Below are 19,851 nucleotides of genomic sequence, written 5' to 3' on the forward strand. Positions count from 1 at the left end.
ATCGACTGCAATTGGCGTGTATATCAATATTCTTCCCGATATTATTAGAATGTAAACGAATTTTAATAACAAATTTTCGTCGTTACTGTACGATCAGCTTCGAGTCGTCGATCTTAAGGCTTCGAGGAATTGAGCTGCTCGGGAGGATTTCGTCAGGAGCCCGGGGGAGAAAAGTCTAAAGGAACTTCCCGATTCGACAAAAGCTGAAAAGAAGGGGTCGAAAGCTTCGACAGCTGCTCCCCTTCTTCCGTTCTTAGCGTTTGTAAATAGCACGGTGCATACGAATTACGTTTCTCGATCGCAGACAGTGTACGGACCTAATCTACTAAAGAAATTGATAAAAAGAACCGAGGTACACGTACCGTAAAAGTAGCATAAATCTTCTGCTGTCTCGTATATGTAACAGTCATGAGTTTTTAATTTCATGTCAGTGAAACAAAGCGTGACCCATAAACAATGTGGCACGTGCGTGACACATTATACGGAATATTAAATTGATCCATGTTGTGCATTTTTAAATAAAGTCGTATGTATGTATACGTTCTACAGAAGTGGTCAGTTACAAAATACGCCCTTCGAAAGTGGTTAGTTGGGGAAGACGTATATATACGTTCTCTGTGGTCATTCTCAGTGGTCAGTTCGTACAAGAGACGTGTATATACGTCTTCTGAAAATGGTCAGTTGAAGAAGACGTATATATACGTTCTCTGTGGTCATTCTCAGTGGTCAGTTCGCACAAGAGACGTGTATATACGTCTTCTCAAAGTGGTCAGTTGGGGAAGACGTATATGTATGTTCTCTGTGACCATTCTCAGTGGTCAGTTCGCACAAGAGACGTGTATATACGTTCTCTGTGGCCATTCTAAAAGTGACCAGTGTTACGAATTTCCAAAGAACATCTTGCAACAAGTGTGTTAAAACAGGAACCACCCAGGGACACCTTCCGATCGCCGAGAGCACTTAATCTTGGACATCAGCGAGAAAACTGTTTCAATCATCGTGCCACGTCAACCGGGCAGCAGACCCTGCATGTACCTGATATCCAAAGATCAACAGGTGACGGTTTCCACTGTAATTACGCCGCACCTGGCCCACATCCGCGACGAATCGCGCTCCACCCAGGCTCGCTTTCACAGCCTCCTGCCTCGACAACGAAGAAGGAAGCTACCTTCCGCGACGGATCTTGACCGTGGTACACCCAGTATGCACCCGAGAGGGGTTTTTTGACTCGCGGAGGAAGAAAGGGGTGCACGCGTTGTTCGCAGACGCAGCTGCTTTGGGCATCGAACGCTGGGCCCGGTGCAGTCCTGAAAGAGCCAGGATGCCGTCAGCGACGACGACGACGGACGCACCTGGCCCCCATCACCTGCTCCCCTCCCTTTCTGCGCGGTGCACGGGCCCAGCCGGCCGGAATTCGCCTCTATGGGCATTTTTGCGTCATCTAACGCCGCGCACTGCCGTATCCTGTCCTCGTGCAACTTTTTTGCTCAATTTCTGTCGGGCCCCCGGGGCCTGGGAAGTCGCAGATTTCCTGCGATCGGTTCCTTCTACGACCAGATTGTTCTATTAAGAAGCCCCACGATGTGGAAATCGCGTTTGGAACGGCAGTAAACTAGGGTTACGAAACCCCTGAGAGCACTTGTCGAAATGGGCCTCAGTTTTTGAGAAATTCGAGTTTAATATGTGTCAGAGACGAAGATTCTGACCAGGACCGTTTGAATTATTGCAAGACAAAAAGAGCAGCATTTTACTAGTTTAATTATAGTTCTAAAGTAGTCGCGGCTGAGACATTTGCGCCACGATGAAGATTACGTTGCTGACGAAGCAGCCCAGAAATGATTCTCACGAATTCAGCAAGGTAATTTCGCCATAAATAATGAGTTGCGTTTCGATCGTCCCGGCTGGAACGCGTGGAAGCTCTGTTTTGTAATGGCTCGCGATAATGAACTCGCAAATTGACCGAGACGCACCGTCTCTTAAGAGCAATAATATTAAAAATGAATAGAAATTTGCGTATTTGCAAATATCACTCAATCCAATCGCCAAGTTGATCAACGACCTATCGGAACGGGGGGAAGTCCCGTTTCCGGGTCGCCGCTAAATTCCGTAATTTCAACCGGTGTTCGTCGTTCGATCGATAAACTTTTTTGTGCCTGTTGCACGCGTGCCGGTGCAGTGTGCATTCCTGCGTGGTGCAGGTGCATCGACGCCCTCAGCTAACACCTTCCTGTTTATTTTCCGATGATTAGTCAGTGGTCGTTCTCTTTTTTCCTTCCTTTTTTTTTGTTACACGATTCGTCGAGCACGGGGCACAACAACCGCCTGCATCGAGTTTATTGCTTCGGGGGCGACGAAATTGGCCCCAAAACAGCAATTACCCTTTCAACGTTTCGACTGTTTGCGCGGCGATTATCTGGTCAACCAACTTTTCGCTTCATAACGACGTGTTTATTCGTTTCGACAGATTTCTCACTTGCATACAACGAATAAAGATATTAAATAAACTGTCTGCTTTACAGATAAAACTACTTACAACAAACTTTAACAAGTGATTTAAACTAGAATCGAAATTAATAAGAATTCTCGACGTGACAGAATTAGAGTATTTGATGAAATAAAAAACGAATATGATATTAGAACGAACTAATTTTTAGATAATATATTATTCACCCGATTATTTGTCGAATAATTTATTTGGATAATGGCCTGCTCGTAACACGGTTTCGGTACCCAACAACGAATTAATCGAGTTTCAAGAAGTTTGGCCCGCACAATGCCATGCAATTGCTGCTTTACGAGTGTTACATTCATTTTCAACAAATATTTGCGCATTCGGTTCGCTTATCTGAACGACGAATGTAAGCAGAGCAACCGCATTCCTCGTCCAGAAATGGGTATGGACCATTAGAAGCTCGTAACAGCCTAGATTAAACATTACTCCGGAATATATATCTCATTATCATTTTTCAAACGATAAACATTGGACGTGTTTTGGTATCGTTCATACGAATAACTAATTTGTTAGTCTATTAATAGAAACCCGGACAAACTGTAAACGTATCGCATACCTTGAGAGTAATTATAATAAAACGATTCGATAAAAAATACGTTCATAGCTCGCATTAATTTTCCCCGTAGTTCAAAAACATTCCCGAGAGATAATGCACTTTTGCAGTTAAAAATCTTCGAGATAGCGATAAATTCTTGGGGAATAAATCATAGTTCAATGTTCCTGCTTCAAGCTTAAGGAAGTACTTAAATTCGAGAACAGAACGCTTCAACTTCGATTCTTAAAATATCGTCGTCCTGCTCTTTTTTCGCCAATATTTTTATCTCAAACTCTTTTGTGCGACTCCAAGGCATGTTTCTCAATTTCTCATCGCAGAAAGTTCCCATTGGCCGCCGAACAGTCGTGCCAAAAATCGAAAGCTTCGAGAGATCGACGGAGGGCGCCGAATGTTCAGGACGCAATCGAGCGAGCCAAGAGTGGCTGGAAATTAAATAACGTTTCCCGTATCAGCTGTTATCTATTTAGGCTTGCTTAGGCTATCGCTTGTTTGCCCGGGGAGCCCAGTTACGCTTTCGTGTTCTCGAAAAGAGGGAATTCGTTGCGTGACACTGCCCATTCGGCTCTCCGTTTCGTGAGGCATTTAAAAACCACCGTAGACGCCTCCGCGATTCAGGACTTGGACAAATTCTATTCGCGAATAACGAATAGAGAGCTTAGAACGATTTGGAGAATACACCCATGGCGGATTTAAATGCCTCGAGTTGCTCGGAAAGTTTTGGGAACGTCGATTACCTAACAGCAAGACACCCGAAATCTCGATAGTGATACTTTTTATCTGATAAAGAGCAGCTAGCATTTAGATCTTTAATGAATTAACGATAAATTCGGCTAGATTAGATAGTAAACAAGCTCTGACAATTGCAACATTTCAACCTATTCCTCATTAATGATTTATGAAACGCTTAATTTCTGAGTACTTCTTCCAAGATTGCGATTCCGATTCGCGCAATTTGTTATGAAACAGATGATTTCGATTTTTTCATCATGATTTTGGGACTCGTAAATCTGGGATAGGATTAGGCGGTGATTGGCTATATCTGAGAAAGGTGATAGGTCTTAAGTATGTAGTACAGTGGAGGTAGATGTAGGTCTGGGTCAAATTGGAAAAATAAATTAGGTACTTCTAGACAGGACCTAGATTGGACATAGATTAAGTCTGTACGAAATTCTAATACTCTTCACAGATCAGATCCAAACTAAATGTCTAGAACTTCAATTAGAACTGGTTATATGTTAGACCTGACACCCCTGGATTAAGTCTGACTCAACGTACATTAGGTCTGCCTTAACAAGCTAAATCTTCTTGGCTGTGTAACAGAAATTTATTAGACGTAGACCTAGGTCAGTCCAGAAATCAGATCTGACCTAGAATTAGGACTCAAAGCTATGTTAGGTCTGACAACTCTTGATTAGACACAGATTAAATCTGTACAATATGATAATGTAATAGACTGTATTAGATATAGACCTACGTCAGATTTAAATCAGATTATCTAAATTAGACGACAACTATACCCTAGTAGAGCTAAATATGTGCTAGATCCGTACCTGAAACATCTTGTCGTGTTAATTAAATACAATTTAGCAAGATAATGTCTTCTCAGGTTTGCACTGTAAAGTGTTAGGTACAGGTCTAGTCCAGATCCAAATTAGATGTGGACTACGTCAGATTTAAATCAGATTATCTAAATTAGATGACAACTATACCCTAGTAGAGCTAAATATGTGCTAGATCCGTACCTGAAACATCTTGTCGTGTTAATTAAATACAATTTAGCAAGATAATGTCTTTTCAGGTTTGTACTGTAAAGTGTTAGGTACAGGTCTAGTCCAGATCCAAATTAGATGTGGACTACAACTATATCTCAAGTTAGTATGAAGTACTGTTATGTTTGTGACACATCTGTATAAGCTCTGTCTACGTAAATTGAATCTGTGTTGAGAAACGTAGGATATGTTAGTAACGAGTGAGTCAAATCCAAATTAGATGTGGGCTGGAGCTAGGAATACGTCAGGCCTCAGAAATATATTAGAATTAGTTACAAGTTTGCGTTGGATACCAATTAAACGTGAACTAGAACCATACTCCTTATTCAAATCAAAGTTTGTGTTAGGTCTATAATGCCTCTGGATAAGGTCTAGCTGTGTGGATTAAGTCTGCCTGATAAGATGTCTTCTCAGATGTATGTGTTAGGTATACCTCCAAGCCAAATGCAAATTAGATACGTACTAAACTCTATTATCTAATACACTATCTTAAGTCTGTGTCCTGTTTAGATTGTGTACAGACTATCTATTAAAATTACCTATATATCAATTATAAATAAGCCAATAGAAGTCAGGATCACTGTTAAATCTTTATTTTTGAACCAAAACAGTACGTCCAACCGATTGGAAAGCCTCGACCAAATAACAAAGTGGACCGTGTTCAATGTATTCCTCCAATTCTACGAATGTAAAATAAAGCACGAATGCTTTCTCGTGCTCTAAAAAAAAAAAAAAGAGACAAGCCGTCGATCGATAAGGATATTCGTGGGACAGGTTATCACTAGTTCGAGATTCGGCAGCGTCGACGGCCATTTAACGGTCACGCCGAGGAACGAACCGAAAAATAGAAGCATTTAGATACGGATAACGTGCCCTATTTTCGATCGTTTCGCCAAATGGCGATAGAAGTGTACCGTAAACTTTTCCTATGAAAGTTTCATGCCATTTAGCATACAGCCACGAGGATCGATATCCCCCTGCGATACATTTTAACGGGAAAAGGAAATCCACTGCGTCACAAGCCCACTGTTACGTTTGACCCAGCTGACACCTCGTTTAATATTACAAAAAAAAGAAAGGCAATTTTCAGTGACTCACGCTTTCGAAGAGGAAAAACAAACCCCATAAAAATGGTAGAAATTTTTCGGCGAAAAAAAAATTTCAAATCGTTCTAGAAAAATTATTTTTGGCTGCGAGGGTCAATTACAATCACTTTTGGTCAATAGACATATCACTGAATTCTTACCCAGTTTCGAGAAAAAAATTCGAGTAGATGTTGAAATATTAGACAAAATTAAAAAATTTCCAATCGTTCTAAAAAAATTATTTTTAGTTACAGGGGTCAATTACAATCACTTTTGGTCAATACACGTATCCCCGATATCCTACGCAATTTCGAGAAAAAAATTCAAGAACGTGTGAAATTTTTCGACAAAATTAAAAAATTTCCAATTGTTCTAAAAAAATTATTTTTAGTTACAGGGGTCAATTACAATCACTTTTGGTCAATACACGTATCCCCGATATCCTATGCAATTTTGAGAAAAAAATTCAAGAACGTGTGAAATTTTTCGACAAAATTAAAAAATTTCCAATCGTTCTAAAAAAATTATTTTTAGCTTCAGGGGTCAATTACAATCATTTTTCGTGATTAGACATACCCTCGAATTCCTAACCATTTTCGAGAAAAAAATTCTTTACCGAAAATCTAATGTGAGGCCAGAAAAATGGTTCCCTGAAATTTCATGCAAATCTTTAAAATGTCATAACTTCTGAACGGATTGGCCGATTTTAATGTTTAAAAAAGCAAACTACGCGTATTTTGATGGAGAATATGTGGGAATTTTAAAAATAGTCGAAAAGTTGTTCCTTGACTTCGTAAAGTTAGAAAAACCCTATAAAAATGGTCCAATTTTCAGACGACCATAACTTCTACAATAGTGAATATATTTCAATGAAACTTTTTTCTGAAGTAGAGCTTATGGGTACTTACAAAAAAGTATTAGACAACTTTTCTGTAGGGCGTCAAACAAAATTACTAAAAATGAAAAAGGAATTTTTAAGAAAAATCGACAGGGGGTAGGTGCCTAAATTTTTCGACGAAAAAAAAATTTTAAATCGTTCTAAAAAAATTATTCTCGGTTGCAGGGGTCAATTACAATCACTTTTGGTCAATACACGTATCCCCGATATCCTACGCAATTTCGAGAAAAAATTCTTTACTGAAAATATAATTTATAACCAGAAATATTTCTGTAATTTCATTGTCTGCCTGATTTCCTCTTCTGTTCATTTCTGTAACCTTTTGGTTTAATTTTTCATTTCAAATCATGGAAACCATTACTTCTTTTTACTACGCTTTAGAATAGCAGCTATAGTTATCTTACTTTGAAAGCATTTCTGCATATTTTATAAATTTCGATGGAGGAATTTTCACAAAAAGATGTATGTTATTGAGTGATTCTAAATGAAGAAATGGAACGAATTATGTCAAGTAACGATGTCTAAAAAATGTTCTACTCCAAAACGAATGGGTTACCAAAATGGCGGCCAGAAATTCCTGAAGAATAAGATGTTTTTACAGCTAATTTCTTCGAATGTACCCAACACGGAAAGTCGAGTTCGCTAATTATCGGCTAATTTATCGTACAGCGATCTACCTCACCAGACAGAAAAGGTAGAAGGTATCGGTCAACACGACTATCCACCGAAAACCTACTCACGGCATTCCGACTGGTATACCCGAGACTTATCGTGTACCGACGTGCAATTAGCGATAAGTTAGGTGCGTTTCATTAGCGCGTAGTGTTTTATCGGTGAAAGATGATAGTGTTTACTAACAGGATTTTTCTTTTTCCCCTTATCGCCAATAACAAAAAGACCTCACCCGACACACTGCTCAAGTACTTTCAAGCTTCCTTTCTTCGGTCTCAAGAAAATTATTTTTAGACTCTATTGTAAAACATAGTCACTGTATTGCCCTTGAAAAAAAAACCATAAAATACTCTTATTCTTATGCAATACAAACCAACCAAGCATCGATGCTCACGCTAAAATGTCACCCATTAATCGACAGACTCATCTCGAGTTACCAGTGATTTTTTTCAGGGCAGCAACTATATTTTAAAATGTTTTCGATGGCGTATAAAGTTCGAGAAACTTAATACAGAGGCAATTAAAGCAACAGTGGCCCCCGAGATAGAAACAATCGATGCCAGCGGACCGTGGACCATAACTTCCCCCGTGTCCGACTTGTCCCAGCGTCGAGTGCAGAAAAGTCGGTATCGATGGGGTCGATTAATCGTTCCCCGGTCGGAAATATGCAGATAGAGAGGAGCAAAACGAGATGACCGAGCACTTACCCATAAGTCATCCAGTGTGATGGAGTTGTCCGTGTAGAAAACGAGCACCTCGGCGGTGAGCGGCGACGGTTCTCGCAGTTTCGAGGCGAGAAGCAGGCAGGCGGTTCCTAGCAGCTGCAGCTGCGACTTCCTGATCGGGCAGATCGAGAGGAACCTGTCGACGTAGTTCATCGAGAGGGGAAAGACCTCGTCCTGGCACTTCTGCTCCTCGCATACCTGCCACGGATCATCGAGAACGAGATTAGAAACGTCGTCCTTGTTCTTCGTCGGGTCTGTCGTAGTGGTTGGAACAAAGGATGATCAAGGGGTTGCTTTCAACGCGCCTCGAGGGTCCAAGGGGGAACGCGATTCGGGGGATCGTTCCACGAGACTCCTGAATTAGGAAAGTGGCGGATACCTGGGGCTCCAGTCGATCGGAATGCGGCTATACAGTTATGTCGTCAGGTAACTCCGGGGGCTTTTTGTTGATTTTCTTGGGCGTCACCGGCGCGCAAATGAGGGAATCTGATTTATTAAGGCGCGTGGCCGACACCTTTGCGCGAAGCTTCGAATCGTTAAAGTCGCTCAACGATCGCGCAGTTGTTTCAGGAGACTTTGTAGGAATACATTGGAAGTACTTTCGTTTGTCTACGTTCATCTTGACCTATGGGAACAGTTTCGATTTTTGCTGAGAATAATAGTGGTACACTGGACTTGAAACTGAGAATAACAACATTGATTTTAGAGCTAAACTAATCTTCGAATATAGAAAATTGGATGTTTTCGAAGGCACGTCTGAGAACTCACAGTGCTAATATCAGCTACACGAGTCAATGACAAATTAGCGTTAAAGCTCCGGCAAAACCCTGAAGAGATAGGCGTGGGTACGTCGGACCGGATTTCCTTCCTCCGTAACTTACCATCGTGGCTTTGTCTAATCGATCACCCTGGGGCACAGGTCGGAGACCTCGGTTTTTGTTTTCAAAGCGTTCTCGAGGAGCAGATACAATCGATACAGTCGATGCTGAGGAAGAGCATAACGAGTTCTCGACGTGGAACGAAATTCCAGTTCGAGGGGTCGAAAGGGACTCGCGTCTAGACGATTATGATTTCGTTTCGGGAATTCGAGACGCGATTATATGCAAAATTCCAGTTCTACTTCGATAACTAGTTTTCTCAATTTATTGTGTTTCTTTTAAAGAAATATTTATCGAAGTTGCCAATCAACCCTCAAATATAGCCTCTAAAGGTAGTCATTTTCAAAAGACGTAATTGAGTTACGAGAGACGTATATACTCGTCTTGCACAGTGTACGATCATACACAAAGACAATATATGTATAACCATGATCAATAGCCAAAGGGTGAAAAAAAACACAAAAATAGTATACAATATTAATAAATAGTCGTATTTAAAACAAACTAAAATTTGGAGTACATTTACTTTAAAATGACGCAATCTCAGCAGAAATCGAAGACTTTAAAACCCATCATCCCCTAAACGAAACACTTCTCCGTTCTCCATTACGAGGTTCTAAGTTTTTACCAGGCTATGATAGGTGGTTCGTACGCGGTTAATTAATTTCCAATAATCTCGTACGTAACAAGAACAATATTTATCGAGACATCTAAACGTCAGGGTCCCCCCCAAAGTTAAACACACGGTCGAAACGCTCGGAAAGCGTACGAGAGACACCCCAATTTCCGGAACGCAGGGGTTGACCCGAAATATTCCACGGTGGGTTCACAGAAATCCCACCGGTTGCTTTCAACCGGTAGGTGCAGCCGTACGAATCGGCCACTGCCGTTGTACGGGGGAACTTATTGAGCGTGACCAACATTCTACCCTTTTACAACACCCCTCGTAATTGCTTCATGACGCGTACACCACGACCAATTAGTACCAGCGACTTCACGAAATAATTGTACATGTCCTATCATCGATTAAACGTCGCGCTTTCGATAGATTTGAGGCGTTTCAGTCTGTTTGACCGTCGTTCGAGATCGTTTAAACCTACAATTTTAGGGGTTTGAAGAGGTTGGAACCTAAAATTATTTGTTTGAAATTTAAAATTGTCAGTTTGAAGAAGTTTGACAAACACAGAAGGTTACGTTTTGAAAATACTGTTCGCACATGTCTTTTACATGCTTAAAGCAAATTTTCATGGAACTGTCGAATTCCCTTCAAGGACAATGAATTTTTCCAAGGCTCAGGGTGGTCGTTTCTAAGAACTTGGCCGACCATACTTTTCGAGGGTGACGATTTATGACAGCGTTTTCCTGCAGTCAGGGCACAGTGTGTAACGCAGATGTGTCAGAGTTACTGCGAACCCCGTTATTTTAATCCTAACCTCCACAAAGAATACTAAATGCATTACAATTGCAAATGATAATAAATTTAAATTTAAATTCAAGTTATTGCAAAGAAAGTAGGTTCAGAATTTTTTGAACAAATTCTACCGTACAAAGGATCTATTCTATGGCTTCAAAGATTCACCCTTGGACAAGAAATCACCCTATGTCCGACCGATAACGCCGTAAATTATCCCGTGTAATTCATAGTATAGATTATTTTTATCTCTCATAGAACAGAAGTTATTGATACCGACGCAAAAGCCTCGGGGACACGCTATATTTCTCTATCAACCTCGGACAGCAGCCTCTAACAACTATTCGCCGATCCTCAAACATTCGTGCGGGTCGTGGAGGGCCAGATAGCGGCTTCCACATTGTTATCTGCGTCGATAAACTTTAATCCGTCCTTCTACACGCCCGATTCCGACCGAAGAAAAGAAAGGAACAAGCCCACGGTGTGTTTGGCGCACGGGGGTCAGCTAATAATAGTCCCCACAACACTTACTCTAACTTTTATCTTCGATAAAAACATTATCTTCTTCCAAATAGAGAGACGCAAGGATACAAATAGGGTACCATTTTAACCATTTACCAGAATCTGCTTTTACCCCGTAAAATAACGTTTAAAAAATTGTTATCTTCGAATAAATATATTTACAATGCCCTGACGAGGTTGTATCTCGACATAGAATTCTGTTGTCTCGAAATATTATGGATGCAACGCTAGAAATAACGAGTGCTATTTTTGCTTTTTATTCGAATTTCTAGGGTACCATTTTAGCCATTTACCAGAGGCTGCTTTTACCCAGTGAAATAACGTTTAAAAAATTGTTATCTTCGAGTAAATATATTTACAATGCCCTGACGAGGTTGTATTTCGACATAGAATTCTGTCGTCTTGAAATATTATGGATGCAACGCTAGAAATAACGAGTGCTATTTTTGCTTTTTATTCGAATTTCTAGGGTTCCATTTTAGCCATTTACCAGAGGCTGCTTTTACCCAGTGAAATAACGTTTAAAAAATTGTTATCTTCGAATAAATATATTTACAATGCCCCGACGAGGTTGTATCTCGACATAGAATTCTGTCGTCTCGAAATATTATGGATGCAACGCTAGAAATAACGAGTGCTATTTTTGCTTTTTATTCGAATTTCTAGGGTACCATTTTAGCCATTTACCAGGGGCTGCTTTTACCCAGTGAAATAACGTTTAAAAAATTGTTATCTTCGAGTAAATATATTTACAATGCCCTGACGAGGTTGTATCTCGACATAGAATTCTGTCGCCTCGAAATATTATGGACGCGACGCTAGAAACAGCGAGTGCCATTTGTGCCATTTTTGCTTTTTATTCGAAAACGAGGCAACGTTGGTGTTTTACCGGTAGAAAACACGCTAGAGAACGAATCCTAGGATGAGTCGGTCGACTCGAGGCGAGCGTATCGCCGCCAGTGGCTCTAATGCCGAAGAATTCAAAGCAATGGACTTCGACACGCCGTGTATACACGATCCCAGTCCGGTCACGTTCTCGACGTAGTCGCATGCTTCAAGGTCGACTTTACAAACCTCCCGGTCGTTGCAATTAATCGCGCAAAAAATCAATCGACAGTCGAATATATCGGGCCTTGAACCTCTAATCGCAGGGAATCTGGCCGGCAAAGATGGCCGTTCTCCAGGAACTCGAGGCGACGTTTAATCCTCTGAACTTTAGGTAACCGACGAACACGGATTTAATTATTGACCTCCATCGAAATCGTACAACGTTACAAGCGAACACACTTTATATTTATATTTATTAATGATACTTCGAGTATGTAATATTTAAAGAAAAATTAGAATTTCTATTTTTAACAGTTAACTGCGCTCGACGTATATATGCGTCGATCCAAAACATTTACTATAAAACCTCGTAATTTCAATATATATTTTGGTATACTGGATATTTTCTGTACAATGTATTACTTTTTACAAACTGAGCTGATAACTTTCTCCTACGAAGTGCTACTTTTTGATACGCAAAATTAAAATTTGTTCACTTTTTAAGTAGCTGAATATTCCATACAAATCAAGAACCATTTTTCTAGGTTAGGTACACTTTTACGTCCCACTAGTGTTTATAAAATGCAACCTGAACTTTACGCTTCGGTGTTGTGACGAAATGTAACATCCGAGGGTTAATTGCTGTTGGAATGCGATGATTTTAAGCAACGATTTCTAATTTGACGTGAATTACATCATTAGAAAGCGTGAGGATTCTCAGCTTTCGACCGATCGATCTGTGAAATCGAAATCACAAAAACGTCGTTTTAATTATAAAATTGCTTAATTAATATTCATTACTAAATGGTAAAGATTTAATTGGGGTACGTAAAAATGTCCACGAGGAAACCCAAGTGCATTAAGAGCGACCACATATCGCGAAACAAATCCCAAAGAATTTTAATTTCACGCTGATACCGAACAGAAAATAAAATCAGACTACATTCCTCTTGTAATTGACAATTACAAATTACGGCCACAAACCTGAACGCCAGACATTAATCATGGAATCATGGTTCAAATTATAATGCACATCCCAATCAATAACAAGAAATTTATGGCACATTAAACTTTTCATTTCTAATTGCATTACCATTTCAAATATTGCTTACTTGATGCCAACAGTTAACACGAAATTGTATATTACTGGATAATAAATATATATATTTGTATATTTCTATACAATATACATTCTATATACATTTATTTTCATATTAATATTCACCTACAATTTTACTTTCTGTTAAAAATATCCATTATATTGTATCTTCCACACAATTTCTGAACCTTTTCATCAGCGAAATTTTAATATTGTCTGATTTTGATCGTGACTGTATAATACGAGAATTTTAATTATAAGAGATCTATTGGAAATGATCCATGGCTCTTTCAACTCCTGATTTTTTGCGTATAGCATAATGCGCCACTGGTTTCGAGGACGGTAGAAAAAAAAAAAGAATTACCATTACAAGCGTTAGCCACGAGCGAGAAAGAAAGGGGGAAAAAAAAAGGAAGATTGTCGCGCGCGAAACACGCATATTTCTATCGTGGCACGCTCGGATAGCAGGCATTTAAACATTCTTCCCGCCTGGACAGACTACATTGTCAGCGGCCCAGAGTCACGTTGAAAGGAAAAACGAACGGTGGAATCGTGCAATTCGATCCGAAAGCGGGGAATTCATTACCACGGTCGACCAAGGAGTTTGGCGCGAAGCGACCATCGACAAGAATTTAAAGGGCGTTAGGGGGCAAAAGAAGCGGGGGTAATCGTATAATTTCAGACCAAAGATGGACAATATTCTAATTTAAATATAAAAAAAAAAATGACTCCCACCTTGTGACAAAATTGTTCTGATTTCTCGATCGTACATGCAATTACACGTGTTTCCTTTTTGATTAAATATAAAAAAAAATGACTTACATCTTACGACAAAATTGTTCTGATTTCTCGATCGTGCATGCAATTACACGTGTTTCCTTTTTGATTAAATATAAAAAAAAAAATGACACACATTAAGATAAAATTGTTTCATTGTTATTGTTCTGATTTATCGATCGTGTATGCAATTACACGTGTTTCCTTTTTGATTAAATATAAAAAAGATGACACACATTAAGATAAAATTGTTTCATTGTTATTGTTCTGATTTATCGATCGTATATGCAATTAGACGTGTTTCCTTTTTGATTAAATATAAAATACAAAAAATGACACGCATTAAGATAAAATTGTTTCACCGTTATTGTTCCGATTTATCGATCGTATATGCAATTACACGTGTTTCTTTTTTGATTAAATATTAAAAAAAAATGACACACGTTAAGATAAAATTGTTTCATTGTTATTGTTCCGATTTCTCGATCGTTTTTTAACGATGATTTGATTAACTTTGATTTTTCAGTTTATCGGTGACGAAATCACCAGATACACGCAAAACAATGAAATTTGATCTTAAAAGAAAGGTGCTTCGAATTCGTTGCGAGCATTAAATATTAATTATGAATGCCAGCGGCCTTATCGAGTCGCATTTGGCAAAGCACGGTGACGTAACCCGTGACTTATCGTGCTGACACGATTCGCCTCGTCAATGACGACGAAACTACAGCGCCGAACATAATTATCGGCACAGGGCGATTCTTGGAATAAAACTAGTTGTAAACGTAAAAAAAAATCATAGCAAACTACTTTTAATTTAACATTTCATATTCGAGAAAAAATAAATATGGTATTCGATAACAAAATAACACACGCCATCATCATCAAAACTATTTCACCGCTTCGAATTTTAAATAATACAATTGTTTTTTAAGAATTGAAAATATAAGTTTCGTATCATTATCATTTTGTTACCGACTACACTAAACCTTTTATTATTTTCTTATCGCCAAGCATTAAGAACGTAACGAACATATAACAGAGTTAATTAATATCTTCATTAAAATCGAATCAGCGTTCATTTTATTTGATCAATCATGCTGTTCGACGATTGCTCGAAATTAAAAATCCACGTGTCGGTCGTGACCTATATTATAAGTAGGCAATTTATTTTATTTGCCGATTTTCGCGATAAGTTTATATCGATTGTTATTTTTATCTTTTAAACAGTTGCAGTTATCGAAAAAGATGAAAAAAATGGATAAAGTTTATATACTATAACTAGATATAATTGTATCGTAAAAATTATCACGATCTATACCATTTGCACATTTATAATATATATAATATATATAAATAGTTACTTCGTACCCTTCGAAAATTTATAAAAATGTTTTTATCACGTTTGTCAATTTTTCTTCTCGTCTACGATTAGTTTTATTTCAAGAACCATTATTATCTTGGTCTTCATACGCTGTTCGGCTACCTAAACGCGCACCTACGCAATGAGCGTGTTTTTTAAATTTTAAAGGGACCCCAGACGCGTCTTCGACGTCACAGTCTCTCACGCCCCACAGCTAAAAATAATCTAAACGTTCATCCGCGGCCGTTGAGCGACTTTCGACTGCCTAACCGAAAAATCGAATTCGCTCGAACCTGTTCGACATCGACGCTCGAGTTTCGGTAATGGTGGTCGCGGAAAGATTCGAGGAACGAAACTACGCGTCACCGCGACCTCTATCACGTTGGCTACCACGTTAATTTTCTACGTATAGAAACGTTCTCGCGTTTACTTAAATCATGGTATTTCATAACATTTCCAACGACAACGAAGTTATTCTAAATTTGACATTGGGGCTCGTTTGTTCATTTTAGAGAAACGTTTCGAGTTGAAGGCATCGGTCACCGGTGACCACCATGGCTGACAGAGAAAAACTTCGATTGTACGTGGCTGTCAGGGCCCGCAAATAACGTGGGCGATAGAAAAATGTATATATATAACCTATTGTGACACTTGCCAACGCAAATCGAGCCTTCACCCTGAGACGGGTTTTCATCGGACAATGGACGAACGCAGACATTGAAAACGGCTGTTACAGTCGAAAAATGTGTACTGTCTTCCTTCCCGATGCAAATAATTGCGCGTAGGTGTTAAGCATCGCGGGGATTCGTTGTGTACGATTACGTAACCCCAACGATCCGACCGTGTGTTTATCCGGCAATTGAAAAAAAAAAAACAACGATAAAAATTGTACGAGTACGAGTAAACATTAACGAGTAGAGGGACTTTAGTATCGAGACTAGGGACTCGAATTATTTAACTAGTATATTTTGTGCACCGATTAAGTATCTAGATGTTCGTTGAATATTGTAAAATATTTGTGTTTCAATAAAGAATAACTCGTGTGTTTACGTTGATTATAAATCATCTCGAACGAACTGCTGTATTTGCGTATGCTTACGTACAACTGTATCAGAGTTGGGCGTAATAAATTACATTTTGCAATCATTGATTATCCCTGAAAATAATCGCTATTGTAACTGCCAAATGTAACGACAGGGCAATTAATCGTTCGCGTATTCTTGACGTTTGTAAAAATATACGAATTGCACTTGATTGGGTATAGTTAAATTGCAAAAACAAATCTGACGATCACAGTAGTATTCGACATCGTTAACTATCGCTTAGGTTACGTTCTGCCCAATACTGATTTATACACACGCAGAGAATCGTCGATTTCACTCGCTGCAACGGTTCGTTCGAAACAGCTGATCGCAAGATGCAATATTTAAATACTATCCGGGAAGACTCCTCTGGATTTCGTATCGAGAATAATGCAAAGAATATGTCTGCGACGTAGCGGATCGAACAACGGTCGGGAAATCGCGAAATTTTGATAAATTCAAGGGCGACACGTGGACCGGAAACGGTTGCTCACCTCCAACATCCACTCCGCGACGATCTTGCGCATGAGCGGCGAGATGTCCCTCTGCACGCACTCGAAGTAAGAACTGCTCGGTGCGTATCTTTCCTCGGTTTTCAGCAAATTCTGCAGCACACGGTCGTCGCCGAGGAGAGCTGGATCAGCGTAGGCTCTGCATTCCGTTTCCGTGGTCTCGCAGCAAAGCAGATCCATGTTCCCGTGGCGTTTCTAACCTCTCGGTTCACGCAGGCGGCTGCCAGCCTCTCTCTGGCGACTCGCGATCGAAGATTTCGCGTTGTGCCAAGAAGCACGACGATGCTGTCGGTTCGGCCGTCTTTCTTTCCTTTGTTTTTTTCCGTCTCCTCTCACCGCTGTCGTCGTCGTCGTCGTCGTCGTCGTCGTCTTCGTCGTCGCCGTCGTCGCGGTTCACTTTATTCACGTGCCACGTTGCCAAACCGTTTTTCGCCGCCGCGACCAGACAGAGCATGCACGAATCGATCGCAAAGATACGGCGGAAGAGTTCACACAATATTCGCACGGGAAGACGATTCCCGGGGACACTCAACACTTCACAAAATAATATAACCCGTGGCACACGTGGACGTGTCGTGTGCGTGTATACGTACACGTACAGGACCTTGGTTTCGGGCAATGACTTCGATTAACACTCACCTAGAGGCCGTCTACGCGCAAAACAAATATACAACACGAGCGAGAACAAAAAAGAAAAAAAAAAAAAAAATTGAAAATAGACGTGTACGGTGTTCGTTTTTTTTTTTTTTTTTTTTTATTTTCCTTTATGCACAACAAACACACTTCCCTTCGTCTCTCGTGGGTCGTACGCCCGACGTAGTTGCCCGATTAGATTGTTTTTTCTTTTTCGTTTTCTTCCTTTTTGTTTTTTTTCGGTATCCCTCGGTCGAAGCTGCCTTCTCTCGATCGAAGAAACGGACGTGCCTCGACTAAACACTAGCGAATAAATAAGAATGATCGTTCGAAGGGATTCTGCGTAAGATTTTAATAAATAAGCGTAATTCGGCCCTTCCGATCGCTTCCGTGTAAGCCGATTAGAATTGTGCGTGAAGTGATTGCGAGTGGGTGTACGGTGTTGCGGTAGGTTCCCGATGCGCAAGGAAACCGTTTCCTTTTCGAACAAGTCTGCTTACAGTCGATTTAAATGTCCAGCGATGCAAGCCTACCCTTACTCACTTTCTCACGACCCGACACTGGCGACTTACCAGGTCAGAATGCTGCCGGTCCTCCTGCTTCGCCGGTTCGCTCCTCCCGAAGGGGTGGTAGGTGCGTCCCCACCATTCGGCGCCAACTGGTCACGTGACCACACATCGATCCCTACCACCAGGGCGCCAGTGTCACGTGAATCGTAACCGACCCCCCACCACTTGGCTGTCATGACTGGGGCGCCAGTGCAGGATTCGCATCGTGTAACAAGAACCCTGCACGTCTACCGACTGCAGGGGTCGTCACCTTCAGCGTTCTCGTGCTGTTTCTGAGACGATCCGTAGAACGACGGATCCAACCTAGTGGTGTTTAACCTGCCGTCAGACTACCCGATGACCTAGCCAGATTTCTCAACGCAACCGACTCGATAAGCGTGTTCGAATTCATAGTTTCCGATAGGATCCAATTCTTTCGAACTTAACACTTCGAATGCCACGTCAACTAATATGTGGCAGGACTTTTCATTATGGAACTAAAGGGATTAATACATCTCGATAGAACGCATGAATTTTTGCGAGGTTAGAAAAATAGGTACTAGGAGAAATTTTCGATTAGTTTGCAATTCTTTAAAATCAGAGTAATCTAGTAACGAATTTTTTAAATACCTGGATTTCCGTTTTGGTAGAAGAATAGATTTTTAGGTAAATAGTACAAAGTTCAGTGTACAACATAACCTCAAAACGTCGAAGAGTCGATATCGAATCGAACCTTTTGAATATCGATAAACATCGATTCCATGGCGTACAGGGATACCACTTGTTTACCGTTGTGTTATTGTTACGGAATATAGTATCCTCGCGTCGAGATTGGACGGAGGCTGATTTCTTTAGGACGGTAAATATGTAAATGTTAAGGACCAGCTGTACTTTTTTGGCAAAAGATTTGAATTCGAGATTCGTTTCTTATTAAGAATCTCTTTTTCCAAATTTTCAATCAAAATTTATACAACTTTTACTGTTTCCGGAATATAAGGTCTACTGCCATCTATGATCCAAGAACGCGTTTCTCCCATGGAGATCGAACGGGGGTTAGGTTCTCCGAAGTAGCGTAATCGCTACATCTTTTTCTCTGTAAATATGTAAATTTTAGGGTGATACCGGGGCCGAGATATACTTTCTTGGCCAAGAAGTTGAATTTGGGATTCTTCTTTCATTCAGTTCTTTTATGAATTTTAAAGGAAGTTGCCCGGAGGCGGATCCAGCCCCCTCCGAAGCGAAACGTGTACAACTATATTTTTGTTTATAGTTATTTAATAGGTTAATATACGACCTAGACAAAAGTCACTTAACTGAAATTGATAAAATTTTAATTGAAATATCCAATGGTAATGTCCTAGACGAGTATGCTCGTCGTACACGACTAACAAGGGATGGTAATGATATAAAATAATAATGATATCTAGATAAGGAGTTTGCTGTCGAGATCGAATGGGGGCTCCTTCGTCCGTTCGGTTGAGAAATTCTTGAAGCGTGTACAGGGAAAGTAAGGGCCACTTCCGCTGGATAATTTCAACCGAGAGGGAGAAAGAAACAGCCCGTGTAGGAGTGGGAATGTCCTTCGTGCACGAAACTCGCGGGCTCTCGGTTCGTTTGCGATTGCTACGCGTTTACTACGGCGTCGTACGCGCGTCCAACTTACGCGACCGGATGTTGCCGCGCGTACCAGACGACGTCGTAACTACTGAACAATAAGTGTTACGCTGGAGTACTACGAGCGAGTCGGAACGATCTCAACCCG

At 40.3% G+C, this 19,851-nt stretch overlaps 1 protein-coding gene across 1 annotated transcript in view; it reads right to left on the reverse strand.

Moving 5' to 3' along the window:
* The window catches only part of Cycd (cyclin D), a 48,387-nt gene extending 30,298 nt beyond the window's left edge, over window positions 1-18,089 (reverse strand). The window contains exons 1-2 of the mRNA XM_076768592.1: window positions 16,891-18,089; window positions 8,200-8,415 (exon numbers count right to left, since the gene is read on the reverse strand). Coding sequence (XP_076624707.1) covers window positions 8,200-8,415; window positions 16,891-17,088 — 414 coding nt within the window. The 5' untranslated portion in view covers window positions 17,089-18,089. The remainder of the gene's footprint in view (window positions 1-8,199; window positions 8,416-16,890) is intronic.
* Window positions 18,090-19,851: the final 1,762 nt, after the last annotated feature.

Source organism: Colletes latitarsis, chromosome 7 (assembly GCF_051014445.1).
Source record: "Colletes latitarsis isolate SP2378_abdomen chromosome 7, iyColLati1, whole genome shotgun sequence".
Lineage (NCBI taxonomy): Eukaryota > Metazoa > Arthropoda > Insecta > Hymenoptera > Colletidae > Colletes > Colletes latitarsis.